This window comes from Ceratosolen solmsi, unplaced genomic scaffold, assembly GCF_000503995.2.
Source record: "Ceratosolen solmsi marchali unplaced genomic scaffold, CerSol_1.0 scaffold14, whole genome shotgun sequence".
Classification (NCBI taxonomy): Eukaryota; Metazoa; Arthropoda; class Insecta; order Hymenoptera; family Agaonidae; genus Ceratosolen; species Ceratosolen solmsi.
In genome coordinates this window covers 7,012,575-7,036,749 of record NW_011948420.1, presented here as the reverse complement: position 1 = coordinate 7,036,749, position 24,175 = coordinate 7,012,575, and the positions used below count along the sequence as shown (strand labels likewise).

Sequence of the window (24,175 nt, the reverse complement as noted above, 5' to 3'; positions counted from 1 at the left end):
TAATGAGAATAATGAGAATAATGATAATGATACTCATAATAATAGTAATAGTAGTAGTAGTAGCAGTAGCAGTAGTAGCAGTAGTAGTAGTAGTAATAGTAGTAGTAGTAATAATAATAGTAATAGTAATAATAATAATAATAATATTAATAATAATAATAATAATAATAATGATAGAAAGGAAGAATACAAATAATAATAAAGAAAATAATAGATTTACGGAATGTTGCTTCTTAGTACATTAATTTACTTCTTTTACATTGATCTTTATTTAATTGATGTCTTTATTAAATTTGTGTATTGCATATTCCATATACATGTGTATTTTTTTTGTTAGCTGAAATTACAATAACAAAAAAAAAAAAAAAAAAAAAAAAAAAAAAAAAAAAAAAACACGAACAATTAGAACATGTTGAAGAGATGTATTGCGGTAGGCCTACAAGTTAATAATCAAACCCGTCAAACCTTGCAGATATTTTTATTTATTTCGTCTTTCATCAATATTATTGGAAACTGTTTTAAATTTAAGTAAACGTATGTTTTTCTGCTGTATTTAAATTTATTAAAAACGTTATTATCAATTTTAACAATCTATTTTCTTATATTACGTATAATTATTTTAACAATGATTCAATAGTAAATTTCAAGTATACTTTCAAATTATTTTAACGAATTTTTATTTTATTAACATAACAAGATCAAAGAACAATGAAATTTCAGTATTTTTTTAAAGAAAGTTTAGATCGAATCTTCACCGTGAATTCATTTTAACATATTGATGTTTCAAATAAATAATAAAAATAATAAATCGAATCGAAACATCTGAATTTTAATAATCTTAAGTTTTGAAAAGAAAAAAAAATCATAAATAGGAAGTGTACATTAAACCAATAAGACAAGAAAAGGAAGATACTTTTCATCGAATCATTGATAATAATTATAAAAATGACAATAATAATAGTATTAAAAATAGAAAGAGCGACAACATTTTAGATCGAATATTAATAATATTTGCATCGTAAAAATTTCAATTATAAAAACATAATACAACTATGATGTCGATGAGAATAAAATTTACAAAAAAAAAAAAAAAAAAAAAAAAAAAATAATAAAAAAAAAAATAAAAACACACACTAACGTAAACATTCAGACGCATTCTATTAACAACATTTTGTCTCCGTTCTAAACACGCATCCCCCGAAGTTCTCATTGTATAGTGCAATAGACAACTGTCCCACATCAAAAGAAGGAACTATATTGCTTCGTTAAGCTGCATCAGCCACTTATGAATTTGTGATATGTAAGCGTGTATTGGGCAGTCAACAGAGACAAAAGTTTCATTACTCATACGATAAAGCTTTATTTTTTTTTTTTTTGTTGATGAATTTTTCCTCTCTATTTCAAAAATTGATTTCTTACATACTTAATCATTCAAAATATTGTTTTCCTAGATAATTTTTTTAATCACTACTAGTCGGAGGTTGATTTCAAATTTAAAATGTTGGGATCAAGGAAAGGAAGGTCTAATACATTATCCATTTATAAGATGAAGCATATATATATACACATATATAGAGATATGGGCACACAAGTATTATATGCAAATACACAAATATTAAAAGCTTTGTGATTTTGCTTTCTTTTTTCTTTTTTCTTTTATATATATAAAGGAAACGAGTGTATAATTTGCTGATTAATTTTTTTAATAACCTTTAGATTTGAAAGAAAAAGTATATTTTTATCGACCAAATATTCTTTTATAAAATTACAAAATCGATAGTAAAAAATGATCAACCGGTCTTTGTCTTTTTGCCCTTTTATTTGATTAGATTCTGCAATCGAGACGATTTTGGAACCTCGACGAATTGTACTGATATAGAGTAAAAATGACAACAATTTTAAAAAGGGCTTTCTTTTTATTATAATCAAATGATTTCAATTTAAAAAAAAAAAAAACAAAAAAAAAAAAAAAAAAAAAACAAAAAAAAAAAACAATAATCACATCAAGTATCAAAGAGCATGTGCTGTGCAGAAAAAAATCCATTTACAACTGGAACAAAAAAATATTAAGTATATACTCATACATTCGACTTCGCTTAGTTTCTTTACAGATTTTAATTGTTCAAACGACGAAAGAAGAAAAGAATTTAAAAAACATATTATAAGACCGACGGCAGATGAATGTCAACTCTGAGCGTACGTCTTAGATAAGTCAAGACATAAAAGATTAAAAACAATCACTCACGCGAGTTTCGTCCAATTAAAAAGCGTTTGTTAATCGCAAGTAAATTGTACCTGATTGAACAGTACTCTTGATTTTCGCAATTCTTACAAACTGTTAAATTTACTTTTAAATATCGAAAGAAAGAGAGAGAGAAAAAAAAAAAAAAAATCGGGTATTAAAAATCAAGAAAGAGAAAATTAGTTTCCTCATAAATAACAATTAATTTTTATATTATAATAAAACCTTTGCTTAGGAAGACGTAAATGGGATAGAAGTTTTTCATGTCGAATGTCTTTTAATTACATTGTTGGATGCTTCCGTTAGGATCTGTACATATACAAACAATAATTATTATTTAGGATAAAATCGTAATTTCAATTGTTTATTTCATACGGTTAAATAAAGTAAGTGACATTAGTAATGAGCAAATTTTTTCATTCAAATTATTATTGACTTTATGGACTGATTGAATTGCAGCATTGATTAGCATAAAATTTTTTAAAACTTATAGAGTGAAACGCGAAAACCAGAGTGAATGAGGAGCCATAGAAGATATACGAAAAGTTGGCTGTGTTTCTTGCATATACTTTAGTCGATATATGAAGGATTTCATTTCTCATTGAAGAAAGGAATAAGGCAAAATAGCTTTTAAAAAGCCTTTTATCCATTTTCTTTCTTAATTCAGAGATTCTTGAGTTATTGAGAAATTAGCTCGTGACTTTGAAAAAAGTGTCTTGAATAAAACAATAGCTAAGAAAACCAAGTGCACGCCTTCTTTTCTTCTTCTTTCCCTTATATGTTTTTATTGTTGTTGTTGTTCACGTCTCAACATAGCGAATCGTAAGTATATGCATGTGCGTCAAAGAAGGAAAGGTAGATAGAAAAGAAAAGTGTGTCCGGAGGGTTCTTGATAAATTCAAGATAAAACGCGAGTCTTTTCTTCTATTAAACGTTATTACACAACTTCTCTCACGTACACAAGCGCGCACACGCACACACGCACACAAAAGAGTATATTATGTCTTTAGTTCTGTTATATTATCATAACTATTAACGTCGCTTTCGTCCCTCGCGAGGTGGGCTATTTTCCTCGTTCTCTCTTTTATCGTTTATTTCTTTTTATTATATATAATATATATACCGATGTAAGATCTTTGTAGAATTCATTCTATTTTTTCATTTACTTAACTACTTCTTTTCACAAATCATTATTAGAGCGCTTTCTATATGTACAATACAAAAGATTCGACCACACGCTAGTCGACAACCAGCTTCGTTCAGTTATTAGCTAATCTGATACAAGATTTTATGTTTTCATTTTATTGGAAAGGATTTCGAAGATGTCATTGTCGTATCTAATATTTTTTTAATTGCAGACGTCCTCGTCTCGAAAAATTTTTTTTGCGTATTCTCTCTCTCTCTCTCTCTCTCTCTCTCTCTCTCTCTCTCTCTCTGTGTGTCTCTCGTTCATTCAATCACTTCCTCCCTTCTATCACTGAACGTCCCTCCGAGCATTCATTCATAAATTTTGTTGTTATTTTCTTGATTTATTGATCAATGATCGCGGTTAGTTGTATTTCATTACTATTTTATACTTTACGTCCGCTTACAATGTTATTCTGCTTATATTTCAAAGCCTTTAAAACAACCCTCTCACTTTCACACACTTACAATCGCGCGCGCGCACGCACAGGCACGCGCCCGCTCGCACTCGCACGCACTCTCTCTCTCTCTCTCTCTCTCACGCACAAATGCACGCGCACTCTCTCTCTCTCTCTCTCTCTCTCTCTCTCTCTCTATCAATCTATCTATCTATCTATCTATCTATCAATCTATCTCTCGCTCCCTCTCCATCATTTTTCGCTATATGATCTTTCGAGTGAAAATCTTGTTAGTGACGATGCATGTGACGTTGTCAAACCTTCGGCAATGGGAAGGAAATTGTTGTCGTAGACGAATAATGCTAGTCCGTCGAAAAGTTTATAACGACTTCAGAAATGTGCAGACTGGTACACAAGACGTGTTTCCTCTTTCTCTCTTTCTTTTATAACGATCTTTATCGTTTGTTCTTTTTATATATATATATAAACTGCTTTTCTTTGCTTATTCGTTTGTTTTAAAAATAAAATGAATTAAGAATCAAATAGAAAGAAAGACGAGAAAAAGAAGCCGATTCTCCATAAAGCACAAACCTGAAAACAATGGAAAACAATATTTAAAACATTTTCGACAATTTTATTAAAATAATGTTTTTCTTATAATTGCTTAATCCAATAATTAAATACTTATTGTCGCAATATTAATTTTAGCTAAATCATTGTCCACTATAAGTATATAAATTGTAATTATAGACACCATGGAATAATGTATACCGAATCACAATTTGTCAATTAAAGTTTGACACTAACGATCGTTATGGAATTTACATAATCATAAGACATTCGTGCGGATTGATTGGAAAAGTAATATTATAATTAGTGCCTTTGGTATTATAACCATAAGTATTTAAAATAGATAGACACGATGTTACTACGAGGATAAGATATTGTTGTTTAAAATTTCTCATCTAAATTAAAAATTGACAGTCAAGAATGAGAGACAAAACTTTAAGTGCTTGGGCATTTTTATACATAATCAACATCATGAGTATATTTATAATTTTTTGATGTCATGAAAAAGCAAAATCTGTTCCTTTTCGTTCATTTCTTTCCTTCTTTCTTTCCTTATATTTGCATAGTATCGAGCCTGTGATAAGTGATGAGTAGTTAAGTGGGCACCGATCGAACTTAAAAGCTTCTACTTAAGTCTTAAATCGCTCGACGATCAATTTCGCCGTTCAATTAGGCTGAACTATCGTTAATCCCAATAACTCTCGTCTACATCGCGTTCAGCACAATAAGTCCTTGAATTATTGGATTGAATGTGGGAGGACCGAGGGGCGAAGGAAGCCAATGGTGGTAATGTATGAATGTAGAGGTGGTGGAGGGTTGAAAGACACACCCGTTCTAAGCCATGTTCGATTGGCTGGAGTCGGCGCTCTGCTGGGCGTCGGGTAGTTGGGCAGCGCTGACCTGCGCCTCGGCCTCCTCACCGACGCTACTGCCCGTGGCCTGCTGGGTCCCGGGGACCGCGAGTCCGCTCGCGGGGTTAACGTCGGTCCCGGTGGCGCTCGTCGCCGAAGTTGATTGGGCGCCTTTACCCGACTGCTGGCTGTACTTGGGCCGAAGCATGTTATTGAAGATCGGTTGGATCCTCAGCTCGTGCTCGGTGAAATTGAAAAGGGGCGGCAGCTCCCGTCCGTTGGGCAGCCTCATGCCGGGTTCGCGCAGCTCGTCGAAGAAATTGTGGACGCAGGCACCGAGGGGCGTCGCGCGCTGCGACGGCGTGTACTCCAGGAGCTTCGCCACGAGGTCCATCGCTTCCGGGGGCGTGCGCGCCCTGAATACCTAAGCGCCGGAGGCGAGACAACAGATGCGATCGTCAGTCCAGTGGGCTTTGAGACGTACGAGGGAAGTATTTGTTTTTTCTAGTTGGCACTTCGTTGTGTTGTATTAGATTAAGATTATTTTATGAAACGATTGGCAATTATACCGACTGTCCGAGTGTCAAGTCAACACGGGCTTTCATGACTTTCGAACGCATTCACTTTTAAATACAATTGGACCTCACCTGCTTTCTCTTTTTTGCCTTTTATACGTATGTTTTGTTTACCGCATCGAGTGTACATTACCGTTTACCATTTAATCATTTCAAAACTCGAGATACTTTACTGTCACTTTCTTACAAAACCACCATTAAGAGAATGTACAAAATAATACAATATGATTGTTAAAATAATGTTAATTTTCAAACTAGATAATGCAAGTTACAAGTTTCAGATTGTTTATCTCAACGTATCGACATTCTCCTGCTCATAATAACACTATAATTATCCATAAATTTCACCTTACAACTTTAAAATTATATGGCTAATTAATTTTTTTGCTACTTTTACACATTTCATGACAATAATGATTTTTCACAATGGCTGCAATGATAGATCATCGGCATATTAGAATCATCAAATGAATATATCATTTCGTAATAATTTTTATCAATGTAAGTATATATTTTAAATGAAATATGGCTACATATTTTTCTTATTTGAAATTCAAATTAGTTATATTAATATTGTAAAATTAACTTGACAATTTATACTTTTTGCTTTGTATTTAATTGAAAAAAAAAAAAAAAAAAATAAAAAAATAAAAAAAAAATAAAAAAAAAAAAATTTGAAATTTTTTTTTCATTGCAATAAATGTTAAAAAAAAGTGACTCATTAAATAAATATATTAAATGCATTCAATTGAACAAATTTCAAATAACAAACGATTGATTTATAATAGTGTCGATTTATGAATTATCTTATTAATATTTTTATTTTATCACTTCGTTTTAATACTACATAATATATAGAATAAAATACAAATAAATGTATATTTTCACCATGACTTTTTATTTTGAAGTTTTATTTGTAAGCTTAGCATACGTAAGCACAATGGAACTATTAAGTTTAAATTTCAACTTGACAAGTTTTCAATTAACAACAGGAATTTTTACCAATGAATATATACCAATAACGTACAATTTATTATAATCGATGATTGAGAAATAAATTTTATGGCCAATACTCATTTCATAATTAATTATTAATGAATTTTGGTTATTTTATTGGACTAAATTTGAACGATTTTTATATATTTATATATATAAACATTTTTGGTTTTCGTAGGTAAACAAACGTTGAATTTAAATATTTATTCAGTATATTTATAAATATGACGATAATTTGCTTAAAAAACAATGCATCATATATAAACGTAATAATAATAATAATAATAATAATAATAATAATAATAATAATAATAATAATAATAATAATAATAGAAATATAAGGTGAAACGAAATCTTTAACTAATTTTGTGTAAATATATAAATGTCATATAATATTTAATTAACTTGTAATTTATTTGCAATGAATAATCTTTGGAATTGATATTATTTTTGTGCATTAAAGAATGACCAATTGTGTGTATGTAAATGAGAAAGTCAATAATTATAAACATTTTATTATAATTATTTCATTATTAAATGAAGGACAGAAAATATTTCCAACATTATCGATGCATTTATTAAAAGAACAATCATAGTGAAATTAACTTATTCATATTATTTATACAATATTATATGTATTTATTATTGTTATGAATTATTCCAGTTAGACCCTAATATATGCACACCAAAGTTGTTGAGAAAAAAATGTTTAGTATAAATACGCCTGAATTTTGTATAAGTTATGTTATTTATGAAAAATATATATAAAAAAAAAAAAAAAAAAAAAAAAATGAAAAAACAATGGCATTTATCACAGACAACATTAACAGTTAAGCATAGTCTTATAAAAATTACAAGTTTTTGAATCATGAGAAATCGTTATGAATGATGTTTTTAGCTTTGTGTCTGATGAGATATTGTTATATGATAACATTTAAAAAGTCGAAAAATGATGCTTGGTAAGTTGATACAATGTTTATATAAAATTTGAACAATAATTTCATTAGAATCCTTATTCGAATCGCGTGTCTTCGAAACAAGGAGCACCGCAAGATTAAAGTAAGTGATGTATTTATTTATTCAAGACATTTGCAATGTTGGATTAACTATGTTAGTAATGTTAGATCTGCCGCAAATGATCATGGAAGAAAATATTGGTTTTAGCAGTAATTTGTAATGTGTTAAAAGTTTGAAATATTCTCGAATATTCTCATTTGAATATACTATTAATAATCGTATAAGTATTCCGAACTTCAACTTTCATGAACAATGTTTGTAGTTTAGCAATAAATTTGAGAAAAAATTATATTACGAAAATGTCCCACACTTGTATATAATTTGAATAAAACGAAGGATCATAAAGTCATTTGAATTTTCTAAGATTTAAATTCTTTCCTCGAATATTTGAAAAACTAATTTTGTCTTTATAAGTAACATTGAAACATTTTATATCATTAAATGACATATAATGTTTATATGCATGATTTTTAATATATTTAATTTTTAAAAATCTTTACGAATCGATGCATTAATACCCGCACCCTAGTAAAGTATTTTACTTTTCATTGGCTATATCAAACTGTGAAATCACTGTAAAAATATAAAAGGATATCATTAATTTTATTACAAGTTTAATTGATTAATTTACTAAATTGAACGTAGATTTACGATGAAGTTGTTTTACCTGAATTTCTTTAGCTTTGCTGGTTTTGTGCAATAACGTTATGTCTTTGAGAATGAGAAATAACTGTATTTTCAATATTATAATGAAATATTTTACAAGCGGGGATAAAAATGTAAAGAGACAATTTAATACTGAAGTCGTATGTAAATTTATAAGAAATATAAATTTTCTACGCCGTAATAGCATTCAAAATACATTTCAAATAGCTGAATTATACGATTGAATATAATTGTGAAGTGACATTTACAACGGGGCCCATCATCGTCATCTGTTATTTGAATTTTTCATTAAATCACCGATATTACACAATAACGTAACGCGATATAATTAAACGGTCATTTAAATTCATATTTAAATAATGAATATCCGATAATTTGTCTATTATCAAATTTGTATATATAATTATAATAGTTAAACAATCACGCTTATTATATCTCATTTTCAAGATTGAAGGAAACGTAAGGCAGATTGTTTTACAGTGATATTCACAAATTTGTGACTCATTTGGCTTTGTTAGTGTGTATCCGAGCTGGCAGATAGATAGATAGATAGATAGAGAGAGAGAGAGAGAGAGAGAGAGAGAGAGAGAGAGAGAGAGAGAAAAAACAACAAATAGAAAAACGTATAGTGTGGCAGCCACATAAACACGTTCCAAAATTTTTGTCACCACTTACTCTAATCTTTTGGTGCTCGGTGGAACATTTTGGCAAGCTCATTCGTTGAAGCATAAACTGCAAACCATGAGTAATACGTGACGTTGATACATATAAATAACGGGGATGGCTTGATTGTTAGTCTTTACTTATTTATCTAACTTTAAGGATAATAAATTTGCCTATTAGTAACGTCTCTTGCATGTCTATTCTAATTTTTCTGCTATTAATACGAGCTTATTTATATAAAGTATTTTTTGTACAATTTGGATTTACATTGTCGTTGTTGTGTTAAAGGTTTTACTTTACCGTTGAAAGTGAAAAATTAGACGTAAACGTAATACCATTGTAATGGTATTATTTTAAGTGCCTCGACTCACTCGGATATATTATAATGTGATGATAAAACGCGACTTAATGTATTTGAATAATTTTATAAAACATTTAATATAAACAGGATTTAGTCACATTAAAAGTTATATAAAATATAAATAGCGTTTGAACTATGATTAAAATAAATAACGAAGGGGAGATTAACGAGCCAAAAATAAATAAATGGTAATGACAAATGACCTCGGACAATTGAACGTCGGCCTGTCTGTAGTTGAGAAAAATTCATTCTTAATTTCATAATTTTTATGAAATCTCTTTACCTTTTGCCAAGGATGAGACCTAATTTGTGGGAATTTGAATTCGGTGTAGTTAGGATTCATTTCGCGAATCTGTTCACGTGTCGGTGTACCGAGAACCTTGATTATCTCGACTAATTGATCCACACCACTATCCCCAGGAAAAATAGGCTGTCCTAGGAGAAGTTCTGCCAGAACGCAGCCGGCGCTCCATACATCTGCAAAGAACAAGGATTTGTAAAACATTGTCATGCTAGGATTTTTTAATTTTTTATTTTTATTTTTTTTATTTTTTATTTTTTATTTATTTTTTTTTTATTTTATTTATTTTAACTCTCTTTCATATCATTCAAATAAACGTTTAAAATTTTATTTACATAAATTGAAATTTCAGCATAAAATTACGCCTTTTTACTACGAGCAGAGCGAAAGAAGTGTAAATGGATAGTAAATAAAAATATTTACCCCACTCTTACGATTCCTATTTATATTATAATGTGCAAATCACGTTAAATCGATGCAATAAATGTCAATATAGTTTTGTAAAGCTACGTAAAACAAGTGGCTTTACGAATTCAGATGATTTTATTTACTTTCTGATGAAAATTGCAGTTCTAATATTCACAGGAGGCACTTGACGGAACAAAACATACTAATGCCATTATACATTTTGATCCCGTTTGCTCGATTATAAAATACCCAATATAAGAGATGCTTAACCGTCGACTAACCAATTTTCGTGGTGTAATCAATAGCGCCAAAGATGAGTTCGGGGGCACGATAATAGCGGCTGCATATATAAGCGACATTTGGCTCGCCTTTGACGAGGTGTTTAGCCGAGCCGAAATCGCACAGCTTCAGTATCCCAGTCTCCGGGTCGAGAAGTAGATTTTGCGGCTTTATGTCTCTGTGACAAATCCCTAACGAGTGGATATATGCCAGTGATCGGAAAAGCTGGTACATGTATAGCTGTAAGAAATGTGAAAGTGCATTGTCAATCGTTACGATCACGTCAATTGTTTTTCTTCTCTCTAATAGCCCCATCCGAAGCGATGTGACGACGTAACGACCGTCGACACGGTATATGAATAAATCAATTGTCTTAAATATGAAAAGATACGATTTGCAATTATAATATTGTAAGTTGCTCTTGGGCGGTTATCAAATGTGCTTCCTTATTAAGTAAATTCAAATTAACAAATTGGCACTTTGTGTTAACTTACCGTTTACAATGGTATTCACAACAATTATCATTATTTATTGTCATCGGTGAGATACGCCGTCGTCGTACATTCTATTACGATTCAAAAACGATGACAAAGGAAGAAAAAAAAACTCTATTCTTTATCGATAGATACTTAAGTGAAAAATACTGCTTTCTTTAACGAGAGACTTTGTTTTTACCTTAATGAAGCTGATTGGTATCGTTTGCTTGCTCTTGCTGTAGTGTCGAGCAACTTTATACACGGTTTCGGGGACGTATTCCAGAACTAGATTGAGATAAACTTCATCCTTCTGTAAACATTCGATAAAGGCATCATTGAAGAAATTCTGAGAATAATTAATTAGAGCATGAATGTATATCGCAGATATTATATAGAGAATTTTTTTTTCTTTTTTCTTTTTCTTTTTTTTTAACTTTTTGTGTTTTTGTCTATTTCTTTTTTTTCTTCTTTTTTTCTTTTTTATGCATAAAAAAGTTGTTAATATCGATCACAGAGAAATTCATACATTTACATGATAACAATTTTGCATAAAGGATCTATGAATACACTGCGTTATACGATCGGATGAGTAAACAGTCGAATTTTGTACACAATTCTAGCAAATTCTACAAGTTTATTATATAATTTTACATTACAACAATTATTTATCGTTCATTTGCTACATCTATAATTTATTTACTTTATTTGTTACTTTATTGATATTTATATCGATTTAATTATGTATTTATAACATTAAAATTTTTTAAGCCTAATTTTAATCTAAGAATTAAAAGACATAAATAACGTATTGTTTAAAACATTGTTTTACTTGAATTTAATAAAAGTAACTATATATATACATAAATACATTTGTGTATAATCGATATATTTACTAACAATACAGAAACGAATCGTCTCTGATATTAATCTGGACAGTATCAATTTTTATGTTATAAATTTTTAGAAAATACACTAAGAATTAAGTAAGTCGATAAGTAAATATTATAAAATAACTATTTAATAATAATACACGAGGGCAAATTGAAATGAAAATTTTAGTTTAATAAATCTTAGGATTGCAAAAGTTTAGCGTACTAAAGAAGAACAATTTTTATAACTAGCCAAGCAGCTTTAGTCACTAAATGCATAATTTAATAGCTTATTGTTTATTTATTTATTTATTTATTTCTTTTTTCTTTGAAAAACTTCTTTCTATTTAATATGTCATTTTTATAACTCATTTATTTTTTCGTCATTTATATAGTTATATTGCACTTTTTCTACCGCGGAAGCGTGACTGCCTAAAAACTCCGTCAAAGGATTATTTTACAACTACTGTACGTACGCTTCAACTTACGTCCACATGAAAAACTGGATTAGTCGCATTTAAGAAGTTCTACAAAATAACACAATAATGACGCATCCATTAAATTTCAAAAGTTATAAACACTTATTATTGAATGAAGAGATAAATCTCAATCTTATTCTTATGTTCATATTTATATTCGTGCATTTATGCTGACTGGCTATTTATTATTGCTATACGGTCGAATAAAAATTAATTGTCTCCTCATGGTGAGGATAAAATTTATATTATTTTCTTGAAATTCAAACATCATTATCAATTATATGCATACTCCATAATGAAAATTGTTTAATATTTCTTCCAAAAATAAACTTAAAACAAGTCATTATAAAGCTTTCTAATAGTAAAATTAATTCTTGTTACACTTAATTATAACATTGTATTATATGTGTGTGTATAGTAATATTTTTCATTTTTATACTAATTCAATATCTATTAATCAAGCGATATACATAATATATAATAAAGCAATGTATTTTTAGTTAATCAAAAATGTTTAAATTTATCATTTCTGTCTCTATGGGTAGTTTAGTGTTTCATTATAGAGAAATTTTTTTAACATTATTTATACATATATTTTTATTATAATCGCTATTTAGTGATCGTAAAAAAAAAAAAAAAAAAAAAAAAAAAAAAAAAAAAAAAAAAAAATTACATTAATAATTATAAATAAGTAAATTATATATCTACTTATTATGATATGATAATAAATATAATAAATATAAGTATAATAAAATAAGTAACGAAAATGTTAAGTAAATAAAAGTTACCTTATCACCACTAGAGTAAAAGAAATACTTTAGTTTGACGATGTTGCAATGTTCGAGGCGTCGCATTATTTGCAATTCTCTGTTCTGAAATAAAAGTTAACGAATTAATTGTAAATTTCTAATACAATTGTCTTTTGGATTTTAATTCAATACGCTACGGCAATTAATGTCTCACAATAACCACTTTCTTTTTCTTACAAGTCATTGAATACGTAAAAGAAAAATCTTTGGTTCTTCAGAACGGTGTACATTAATATTATAATACAATTTGTTTATAATAAGTACATAAATATATGTGCAATGAAAGTGAGCAGGAATTTAGGTATTTCACGTACAATTGTTTTATCGGTATTTAGCTAATGATTACTGACGCGAAATTTCTTATTTGATTTAGTAAGAATATATTGCAATAGGAAAGATTGAACGAAGATGAAACGAATATAAATAAACTATATATTTATAAATATAAAAGAAAGACGTTATTACATGATTCCTAATGATTCCTAATTAATTGACACATTTTTTTTTGTTTTTTTTTGTTTTTTTTTGTTTTTTTTTTGTTTTTTTTTATATGTGACTAATCTCTATTGTACGAAATTAAAAATAATATATTTTTTATAATTTGTAGAAAATGAGTGAAGAAAATTACAAGTACTGGGATAACTAGGCAGGCACTTTGTTGATAAAAATTGCAGTTACAATTAAATTGTGAAGAGCCAAAAGTACAATTATAAGCCGAATATTGATATACAAATAAATAATGAAGCTTTTCACTTGACATTTATTTAATTTAATTAAATATCGCTTAATTATTTACCGATAAAGTTATAATATAAATTTATACTTTATAAATAAAAGTATCATATTTTCATTCATATTTTATTACAATAATTTCGATAATATTATGTCCCTTTTAAATATGATATTAATAGCCGTCAATTTCAAAGATCGTTTTAATAATTAATTTAAAAAAAAAAAAAAAAAAAAAAAAAAAAAAAATAAATTTGGTAATTTTTTTTATACTTTATCGGAGCTTAAATTTTTTATACGAATCATTGGAATATTTTTTCCTTTTTTTTTGTAAGCCAATGGTATTGGAATTAAAGCTTGTAATTATAAAGGGGAAAAAAAGTACACTAGTTAGTTAAATTGTCGCCTATCATATTGTTGGTTTATCAATTAAATTAAACGACGTTAGATTTGAAAAGATCAAGATGAATTGGCGGCATGAAATTATAATAAATTCATAATTCTTCATAAGATTTATTATAAAGAACTTTCTATAAGTATAATCGTAAGAGAAGAAATATGACCTCATTGATGATATTTTAATAAATAATTCTTTATACTAGAAAAATGTATTGCATTGCGAATATTTAATATCCTACGGTAATAATGTATAAGGTCCACAGAAAGTAAAAGGTGTGCATTCATTTACTGTATACGGAATTGAGTTTGAAGCTCCTTGGCGCTCAATGATTATAGTAATTAAAAATTCTCTCTCTCTCTCTCTCTCTCTCTCTCTCTCTCTCTCTCTCTTCAAATACATATGTATAATTCTTTCTCGATTGCAATGGTCTTATTAGCTTTACAAAGCTTGGCTTAGTAAACAACACCGAGTTGCCGATAATCTTGATACGGGTGTAGGAAATATCTTGAGGACGATATGCATCATAAAGCCAATTACATTAGTAATATATATTGTTTACTAGAGAAATTGGTTTTTAAAAAGTTGCTTCAACTTATTTAATATATGATTATGGTGAAATTGTATCGAATCAGAAATGAATAAACAAACCTAGTAAATATAGTAAATTATTTTAAGTTTATTATTACTATGTGTAAATGGGGAAACATTATTATATTTCTTAATACGTGGATCGATCGATAAATAAATAAGTACACGTATGCTTGTAACCGTGCATTAACTAGATTTCCCTTAAAAATGTAAGATAATAAAACTACAGAAAATCATCTTAAAGTTTCGCGCATTCGTAATAGCCAATAAAAGGCGAAGGCTTCGTGTGGCTAATGTGGCAAAATAATTTACCTTCCGCTTTCACTTTAGGCCGCATATAAAAATAGACTGACTACTAACCTTAAACCGCTTGTCCTGCAAGACTTTCTTGATCGCGATGGTCTCATTGGTTTCACAAAGCTTGGCTTGGTAGACAACACCGAAGCTGCCATTGCCGATAATCTTGGTGTCGGTGTAGGAAATTTCTTGAGGACGATCCGGGCCAGCGCCAGGTGTCGCTACCACTGTCGTTGCCTTGTTGCCATCCTTGCCTGCTTCGAACATCGCACCATCCATAGAAAAAACGGAATAAGAGAGCGGAAACGCTATAGTGCAGTGACGATATGGTTATTAAGATTTTACAATAAAGCTATTAGTGCAAGTTGGTAATTATTTCGTTTCTGCACTCGGGTAATTCGGGTGCAAGTCATTGAAGGACAAGTGTCGCCATTGAATTACCGATTGGTAATCAATTGTATAATGTGCGGGGAGCATCATTTTGCCGCGACCATAGGATTAGATCTTAAAGATATCCTTTTGGATCTGAGAGGCTCGGTTTCGCGTACTACTTTTAAACGTCTTTCTTTTATTCGACAAAGTGCTATCTCACACTCTACTCGTAACTAGGTCAAAAATATATAAACTTTTGTAAACAATCAAACGTTATCTTTTTTCAAATTTTATTATCTCCATTCACTAATATTATTCACAATTTCACATTATGGGGACACGCACACACAAAAGCACACAAAAACACGCACGCACGCACGCACGCACGCACGCACACACACACACAAAAAGGAACAACATTAAATTTCAAATTTTTACATGTAAAACAAAGACAAACCAAAGGGAAAAAAGAAATAAGAATTCAGCTCAAATATTTGAGAAATTTATCAAGATTCATTGTCGGATAAATAATTGTATAGAGGACACGATTATGCTTAATCTTTTATCAACACCCAATATTATTTTGTTTGCATAAATAGCTACGTAATGCTCGTAATTATGATCGTTAATTAATTACCCCTGATTTATGAAAAACTATGCTTTAAGAATTTTAATTTTCTATTGGCAAGCAGAGAGCGCCAACTACCTACATAAAGGTATAAAGAACAAGAAGAGGAAGAAGATGAAGAAGAAGAAAAAGAGGAAGAGTGAGAAAAAGTATGTCGATGATACATTGATGCACATCTCAAGATATTTTGACGTCAATTTTAAATAAAGGTCCCTCCGTCCGTCCCCCCCTCCACCCCACCAAGCAACATACACTTCCGTCACGGCAAAGCGATATTTCTTTTCATCGGTTCACAACTGACCTAAATTATATGCGAGCTCGGTCGACTCGGAGAGACGAGGACTCTACACTTGCTTCGACCAGCGAATTATCGAGGTCTGGGAAGTAGCAGCTATCTAGGCTCTATTTTTGGTTGACTGCCGGTGTAGAAAATAGTGTCGCCAAGTGCTTGGGAGAGCGGCGAAGTGTACCGCTCTCCTTAAGGAGTGAGCGAGAGAGTGTGTGCGCGAGCGGGCGCGCGCGCGTGTCCCTTTTAAGCACGAGACGAAATATAAAATGAAAGCATTTTTAATGTAATATGTCATCGGGGTGATGAATGCGCGTTGGGAATGGGCTGTTTGAACCGCGGACAATGTAACCAATGCGCGATCAACCGTCTTTTTCACGCTAATCTAACTAAAGCGTGACTTTTCTATTCTTTTTTTATAAAAAAAGGTTTCGAAAAAAAAAAAAAAAAAAAAAAAAAAAAAACACAAAAAAAAAAACACAAAAAAAAAAACACAAAAAAACTTTTATAATGACAATAATAACAATAGCGGTAAATAAAATAATCATAATTTCGTATTGATAACAATAACGACAACAGTACAAAAAATAACGATGTTCGTTTTTCTTTTCTTTCTTTTTTTTTTTTTTTTTTTTTTTTTTTTTTTTCATACACGAGGCGAATGTTGCTCGATGCAAATCGCCGATTCCAATTATATAATACAGTTATGCTTAGAAATGTCATAAAGGCTCATTGTTAAATGAAAACGAATAACAACGCTTTTACACAAAGTTGAAATATCGAATAATTTTAAGTGTTAATTTTATAATACTACCCAGTCCAAATTAAAGAAGCAACATCCCATTGGTTTATAAATAAATTTTTATAAAAATAATAATCTCCATAAGTAAACAGATTATTTTAAGATATTTGGTTTCGTTAAATCGAAGTAGGGATAGTTTATTTCAATTTCAATTTTGTTTTCTTTCACAATTCTTTATCACATATAATCGTCTAATTCTAAATTTAAATGTATACTAAAATCTAATATAATTAGCATACCAATTATAATGATTATTACAATATATTATTCGGTAAAGTTAAGTGATTTTAACGTTTACACGAGACGGAGCATAATCGTCGAACTCATGAGGTGGGAAAGAAATCTAAAGGCTTAATTTTTATTTTCATTAGCTACATAAATGCTTTATTGTATCGTAGAAACATTATTATCCACATAGAAGTTAATATACTTAAATCAGATAAAGAATCACAAGTTTAAATTCTGTAATTATTTTTTATAAAATTACAATCCCAATATGAATTTAAAATTGAATCTAAAACTTTGCTGTTTCATGGATTAAATGGATGGCAATTTTAATCGCATTATTGGAGAATAATAAAAGTTAAGCCTATATAATATAGAAGTTTGGATAAAAAATCTTTAACATTTTGCAATAGTGAAAGATTTTTAACTTTCTTAGTTCATTGTAAATTGCTACAAAAAATTGATAATAATTTTCATTTGGACCGAATGAAGTATCCTTCATTCAAAAGCTTACTTCCCAATATATTATTAGTTATGACTAAGAAATAACAAAGAGACAATAAATTTTTTATTCCGATTGATAATAAGTTAATGGCTTAGAGTTGAATTCATAATAAAAACAAAATTAGGAAAGAAAGTGAAGAAGACCTTCCCTTTTTCAGCTTCACAATACCCATCGTCAATTCATAAAAGTAATAAAATAATGTTTTATTATGCACCCATATCTGTGATATTTTAGCTTTACACCCCGAATAAAAATATATTTCTCATCGTACGCTAATATATCACCTTCACCCTTACCTGTAATCATTTAGATTTACCGAACACGCATACAAATATATCATTTTACGAGAGTTTTTTACTTGCCTCTCATCTTGGACTAATTCACTATTTGTATTTAATAATTTAAAATTAATTGAAGTTATTTAACAATAATAATTATTTAACAATAATTTGTTAAGACGAACAGATTTTTAAGTGATTGTTGTTGTTTTTTTTTTTTTTTTTATAAATATTTAATTATTTTTACATAAGGACACAGGTACCGAGATAAGAAAATATCAAAATAACAACAAAGTAATTAGCTTATTTTTAAACTTAAAATAATATGTAGTACATTTGCTTAGAATTAAAAAATAAATTAAATTCAAATAATATATGTAATAAATCTACTAACAATTGTCATCATAAATTTGTCTTCTTAAATTTCAATTTTCGTTATATAAGGAAGTAAGGTGAAGCCAATATAGCTAGACATTTAATATTTCGTATGCACTTCTTTTCAAATGTTATATATTAATATAAATAATTAATAAATAGACAGACAACTTATCGATGATTTTTAGAGAAATCATACATTAATAAATATCTCAATTATATTATTATTTAGGATACTAAACTAAACGTAAATATAAATTCACTAAATTCCCGCTAATGTCGATTTAACCTTTTCGAATTATATGCAAATTAGATATCTTTTAAATAATCAAAACTGCATTTGTTTATGAAATTGATTAATTTAGCGCTATAATTATAATTTAATTATAGGCGAAAATTGGACTTAATATGGTATAATTTACGAACCAAAATTCAAATTGAAAGCAATAGATAATAAATAAAACTGTAATTATGAATAACAAATTTATAACTATCAAATCTAATTTTATGGTTGAAATTAAAATGGAATTACGATGGAATGCCGCAATAGCTACTGATGCGGTTTAAAACATTTTTTTAATCGTATAGATAATTTATTTTAGAAAATTAGTTTTCATTTTTTTAGGAAATTGGAGTTACAAAAAAGAGGGAAGCAAAAATTATAATATATGATTGCAAACGTTTGATTGTGTGTATAAGGATAAAAAAAGCGAATTATTAAACTTTAATAGAGAACATTGACGATGATCAAATTCTCGTAATAATTTAAGATTTCCATTGTATATAATAATTGTAAATATAAAATTTAGAAATTAAAGATTAACGTCATATTTAAATTTCATTTGAATATGTTAATTTGATATTTACGCGTTGCGTGCCAATGTATTAGTTTATACATAGTCAGAAAATTTGGTGAAATTATTCAAATGTCCTACCTCTATCAGCTCCTAATAGCGCAAAAGTGTTAATGTTAACATTTCAATTATTAACGATAAATGTAACGGTTGTTTTTTTTTATTGTTGTTGCTTTCTTTCATTTTCAGACTAAAAGTGTGAATAGATTTTGTGAAAATAGCCTCACGTTCTTATTATCGATTTTGAAATAATGTAACATTTTCTTAAATATAATTTTCAGTGTTACTTTTCTGAATTTATCGTTATTATTTAAATTTCAGCTTTTTGTTTGTTTGTTTGTTTGTTTGTTTGTTTGTTTTTTTTTTTTTTGACAAATTTCTACCACTGTATAATTGCAAAATTTGTAAATCAACGCTCTTTGAAGAATACGACGAATGGAACGGCGTGATTCATAAATTGTCTTGAGAGCGTACGAGCTTTGTGCGCATAATGGTCGGACATATAAATAGATATTTATTTCTCAGAATAACATGCACTGCCGGGACTGGCGGCAAAATTTTACTTCGATACCGAATTGCAAATAAAAGAACAGCCTTTATCACAGAACCGCCAGGTTATGTAAAAGTGTATGCGAATTTAAATTGCAGCACAAAGGCAAAAGTACATTCCGTACAGTTTAAGACGATTGTAAAGAAATCGGGTATCGTCGAGCAGATATATTTCTTTCGTACAATGAGCTAATATTACCGCTGACTATTATTATTATTTTAATCTTGAATTGAAAATGTTGACGAAACTAAATACTGCATCTTGAAAAATTCATTATTTTTTAAAATTATCTTAAGGAGTAGTCTTGGGGGAGGGGGGAGGAGAGCGATATCGATTATTACGGTATTTAATAATTTATAAAAGTATTTATCAGACAGAGATTGTATCGATAATTTTAACGATGAATTCTCTAATAACTGTTTTTTTTTCACGATAAAATAACAATTGAAAATAATTAAAAATTTATAGAATGTAGGAAATAATTTTGTAAAATATATAAATATATATATATATATATATATATAATTAATAATACATTACATTACCACAGGTATAATTGTAAATTATTAAAGGGGATTAAGATTAAATTTTAATAATAGTCATTAATTCCTATTCGTAATCATAATTCATAAATCAGGTGCTCGTGTTGAAAAAAATCGATAACGTGATAAATTGTAAAATTAACGATTTAATCAGATAGTTTTAAGCCACACGAGTCTTTATTAAATATGAATTAAATTCTGTATCGTTATCATATCCCTGGTGCGAGTAAGAAATGAAAACTGTCAAAATTGATGGGATATTTGTTTACATTCAAAGGTTATATGGAGTAGATAGGCTTTATGTGTACAGTCTCCCTAAAATTGCATGCAATTGATCAAATATTCATGTAATGATATATTAATCTAATACGATATAACGTAATGTGCATGTATACGTGCTTTTCCGTATGCACACTAGATACGCACATATGCGTGTATGTACGGCACGCACGCGTAGTGTTGATGAAAATACGTCTGGGTGGCACGGAGGTGGTATGGAGGTAGTATGGAGGTAGTATGGTGGTGGTATGGTGATGGGGTGGTAGAGGGAGGGATTTATATAATGAAAGCTGGATGGTCTCGTGAAAAATCCAAAGGATTCCAAGACTGAGGTTAGGATGATCGTATAGAGAACCGTGGCCTCCCTTTTCCATTACAGCCCCTTGCCGAGCAGCAGCCGTATTGCAGGCAAGTGAGTGACCGGAGTGCCCTTTTATCTTCAAGGTCTTGACGCGCGGCGACCCTGTGGAGGAAACGCGTAACTCCGGCGCTCGAGTCCCGCTTCTTAATTCGCTCGGCGTCGCCCCGTTCGTACTTCCGCATCGCCGTGCTCTCAAGTTTCGACCTCGCCTTAACTCTTAATCACCGGTTTTTGTATTTTCGTTAGACTCGCTTCGCATCATGCGCAAGGGCTATCGTCAGGGCGTTCGCAACAAGATGCGACAGTTGAAGGTGAGGGTCGATCGTCCCGTATCCGCTTACACTAACCATTTAACCATCCTGGCTTTGCCCCCCCCCCCGACCATGCCCACGCCAACGCCAATGCCCCAGAGCGCTTTGTATTTACCGGGCGATCCTTGGGAACCTTGCATTTGGAATCGTTCGATGTGTCGACGATATCCTCGTTCGACGCACAATGCAAGCATTGACACACAGAATCTAACCTCACTTTTCGCGCATTCCATACTTTACCGCTAATTTGAAAGTCGCATTATGCTTTTCTTTTTTTCCCTCGTATTATATCCTTTATTGAGTTGGACATTACGCATTTCCATTGTCCAATAATTATTTCTCTATCGATTCATAGGGGAGAATGTAGTTCGATTCTATTTACAATGCTATGCGTACAATACTTGCAATGCTTCAAGATAAAAAGACTATTGTAATCTAAAGGGACTATGAAACAAAGTATAATTTTTATTATACTTATTTGGGGCGACAAAAAAAATTTACAATTTCCTTATTTTGTCTATAATTAGTATTTATGAGCTGCGATATTACAAAGTACAATTCGCGATTGTTTAATGCTACTCTTATGTCTTATGATAATTGAGCTCTCTGTTTGGTGATTTTACATTAATTATTAATTTATTGTATAAATATATACTATCCAAAGTAAACGACATTGATTTTTATATGGGAGAAAGTCATATAGATTTTAAAGAAGAATAGTTTTATAAGGACACTTTGAGAAATATAATGAAAATTATAATTAGCACGAAAGGATTATAAATACAAAATATTAATTTACTTGCAATAAATGTATATTAATTTCTTTTTGTCTTTTATATTATCAAGGCTTTTAAATACTTCAATAATTTAATAATGAGTAAACAAATCTTATCAATATATTTTCTTTATCTGTGCATAATTATTAGATACATCAATTTTCATTTCGAACAACCATTAGATATGTATTATGGGTAAAATGTTTAATAGTACGATAATTTTATTAGTAATTGAATTTGAATTCGAACGATATTATGGCTCGAAATCATTGAATTTATAGAAAAAATTCTTTAGCCTATATCAAGTAAAAGATACACGATGAGAAAAATTTTCACTTGACAATAATCACCGCACCCGATTGTAACATAACTGATAAACAATTCTATGTAGTCAGCGAATGAAGTATTAATCGTATTAACTAGTTTAATCGAAAAATTTAATTGATAAATTAATCTTTCATAAAAATTTTAAATCGATAAAAATTTATTTCTATATCAATACATTATTTTTATAAATTAACATTCAAGTGTACTTGATTGATAAATTTACTTTTTCATATTTACGCATAAAAATACAATTTTTGAATTATTACGCACGCACGCACAGAGATTTTTATTAATATTTTGTAAACAAATTTATGTAAAATAAATAAATAAATAATTAAAAATAATATTTCTCGATCAATTGCATTTGCATATATTTCATGAATTACGTCAATTTCTAGTTCATTACAAAGGAACATTAACAACCATACGAGACAATAATAAGAAAGTGGATAGCTGACATAAATAAATATTATAGTACTACTACTATATTGACTGTTGAGAATAGTTGAGAAAAGAAGAATGTAACTGAATAAAAGTTTATCTGATGATTGAAGCGATTGTTGGACGGAAAACAAGTCGCGTAAATGAACACACGAAGTAGAAGGGAATGTACGATAAGCCTTGTGACGTCTTCAATCTTTAAATTTGAACAACAGTTGCACTTTCTATTCAAGTTCTCCAAATTAAAAAAAAAAAAAAAAAAAAAAAAAAAAAAAAAAAAAAAAAAAAAGCTCTGTGTAAGAAACTATACGAGGAGAAATATGAAATGAAAAGTAAGATAAGACGACATGAGATTATTGCATACTTAAAAAATTTTTTCATTTCAAGGATTATTTCTCACTTTTAATTGAAAATATTTTTCTACTTATAAATACACTTTTTAATAATTACAATTTATTTATAGCTTTTAATAACTCGTATATTTAAAATTTTAAGATTTTTCAGTTTCGCTGTATCTTAAAATAAACGATATTGCGTCACTTAATGATTATAGAGTATTTTTGTAAATTATAAATAATTGATTAAGCCAAAGAAACGAATACTTATATAAATTTAACCTTATTTTTTTCTCTTCGTTTTGTGAGTTCGTTTAATTTTCAATCGCTTCATTAATAGATGAGAAAAATCAACCTTATTAACCTTCGATGATTTTATACTGAAACAATAGAAGATTTTAACTGCTAATAAAAGAGTTTCTGATAAATACTACTGTATAGTTTTATCAGTTATTAAAAGTTCTTGAAACTGTGTATGTACTAAATTCGAAAGAATATTTGCTTTTTGATAAATTAAATGCGAATACAACTTAACATTTACAACATATTTATATTAAGGTTTGAAGAAATTATATAAGCCTGAACTTTCAATATTTGTACACACGCATGTCGATTTCTTATTCTTTTTTTTTTTAAACTTATGATTAGGTAATGTAAATATTTGTATTATTTAAATCATATTATTATTCTTATATTTTGTTAATAATTTTTTATCAACAACAGTTAATTATTAATAACAGTAAATAAATAATATACACTCACTAACTAA

The 24,175-nt window shown here is 29.1% G+C and overlaps 1 protein-coding gene across 2 annotated transcripts in view; it reads right to left on the bottom strand.

The window, feature by feature from the left end:
* Window positions 1-4,339: 4,339 nt before the first annotated feature.
* LOC105361003 (glycogen synthase kinase-3 beta) overlaps window positions 4,340-24,175 on the bottom strand; it is a 44,280-nt gene continuing 24,444 nt past the window's right edge. For both annotated transcript variants that reach the window (XM_011498080.1, XM_011498079.1), the window contains exons 2-8: window positions 15,223-15,413; window positions 13,125-13,208; window positions 11,188-11,298; window positions 10,515-10,752; window positions 9,808-10,001; window positions 5,225-5,670; window positions 4,340-4,416 (exon numbers count right to left, since the gene is read on the bottom strand). In XM_011498080.1, the coding sequence (XP_011496382.1) occupies window positions 5,230-5,670; window positions 9,808-10,001; window positions 10,515-10,752; window positions 11,188-11,298; window positions 13,125-13,190 (1,050 nt within the window). In that variant the 5' untranslated portion in view covers window positions 13,191-13,208; window positions 15,223-15,413 and the 3' untranslated portion in view covers window positions 4,340-4,416; window positions 5,225-5,229. The remainder of the gene's footprint in view (window positions 4,417-5,224; window positions 5,671-9,807; window positions 10,002-10,514; window positions 10,753-11,187; window positions 11,299-13,124; window positions 13,209-15,222; window positions 15,414-24,175) is intronic.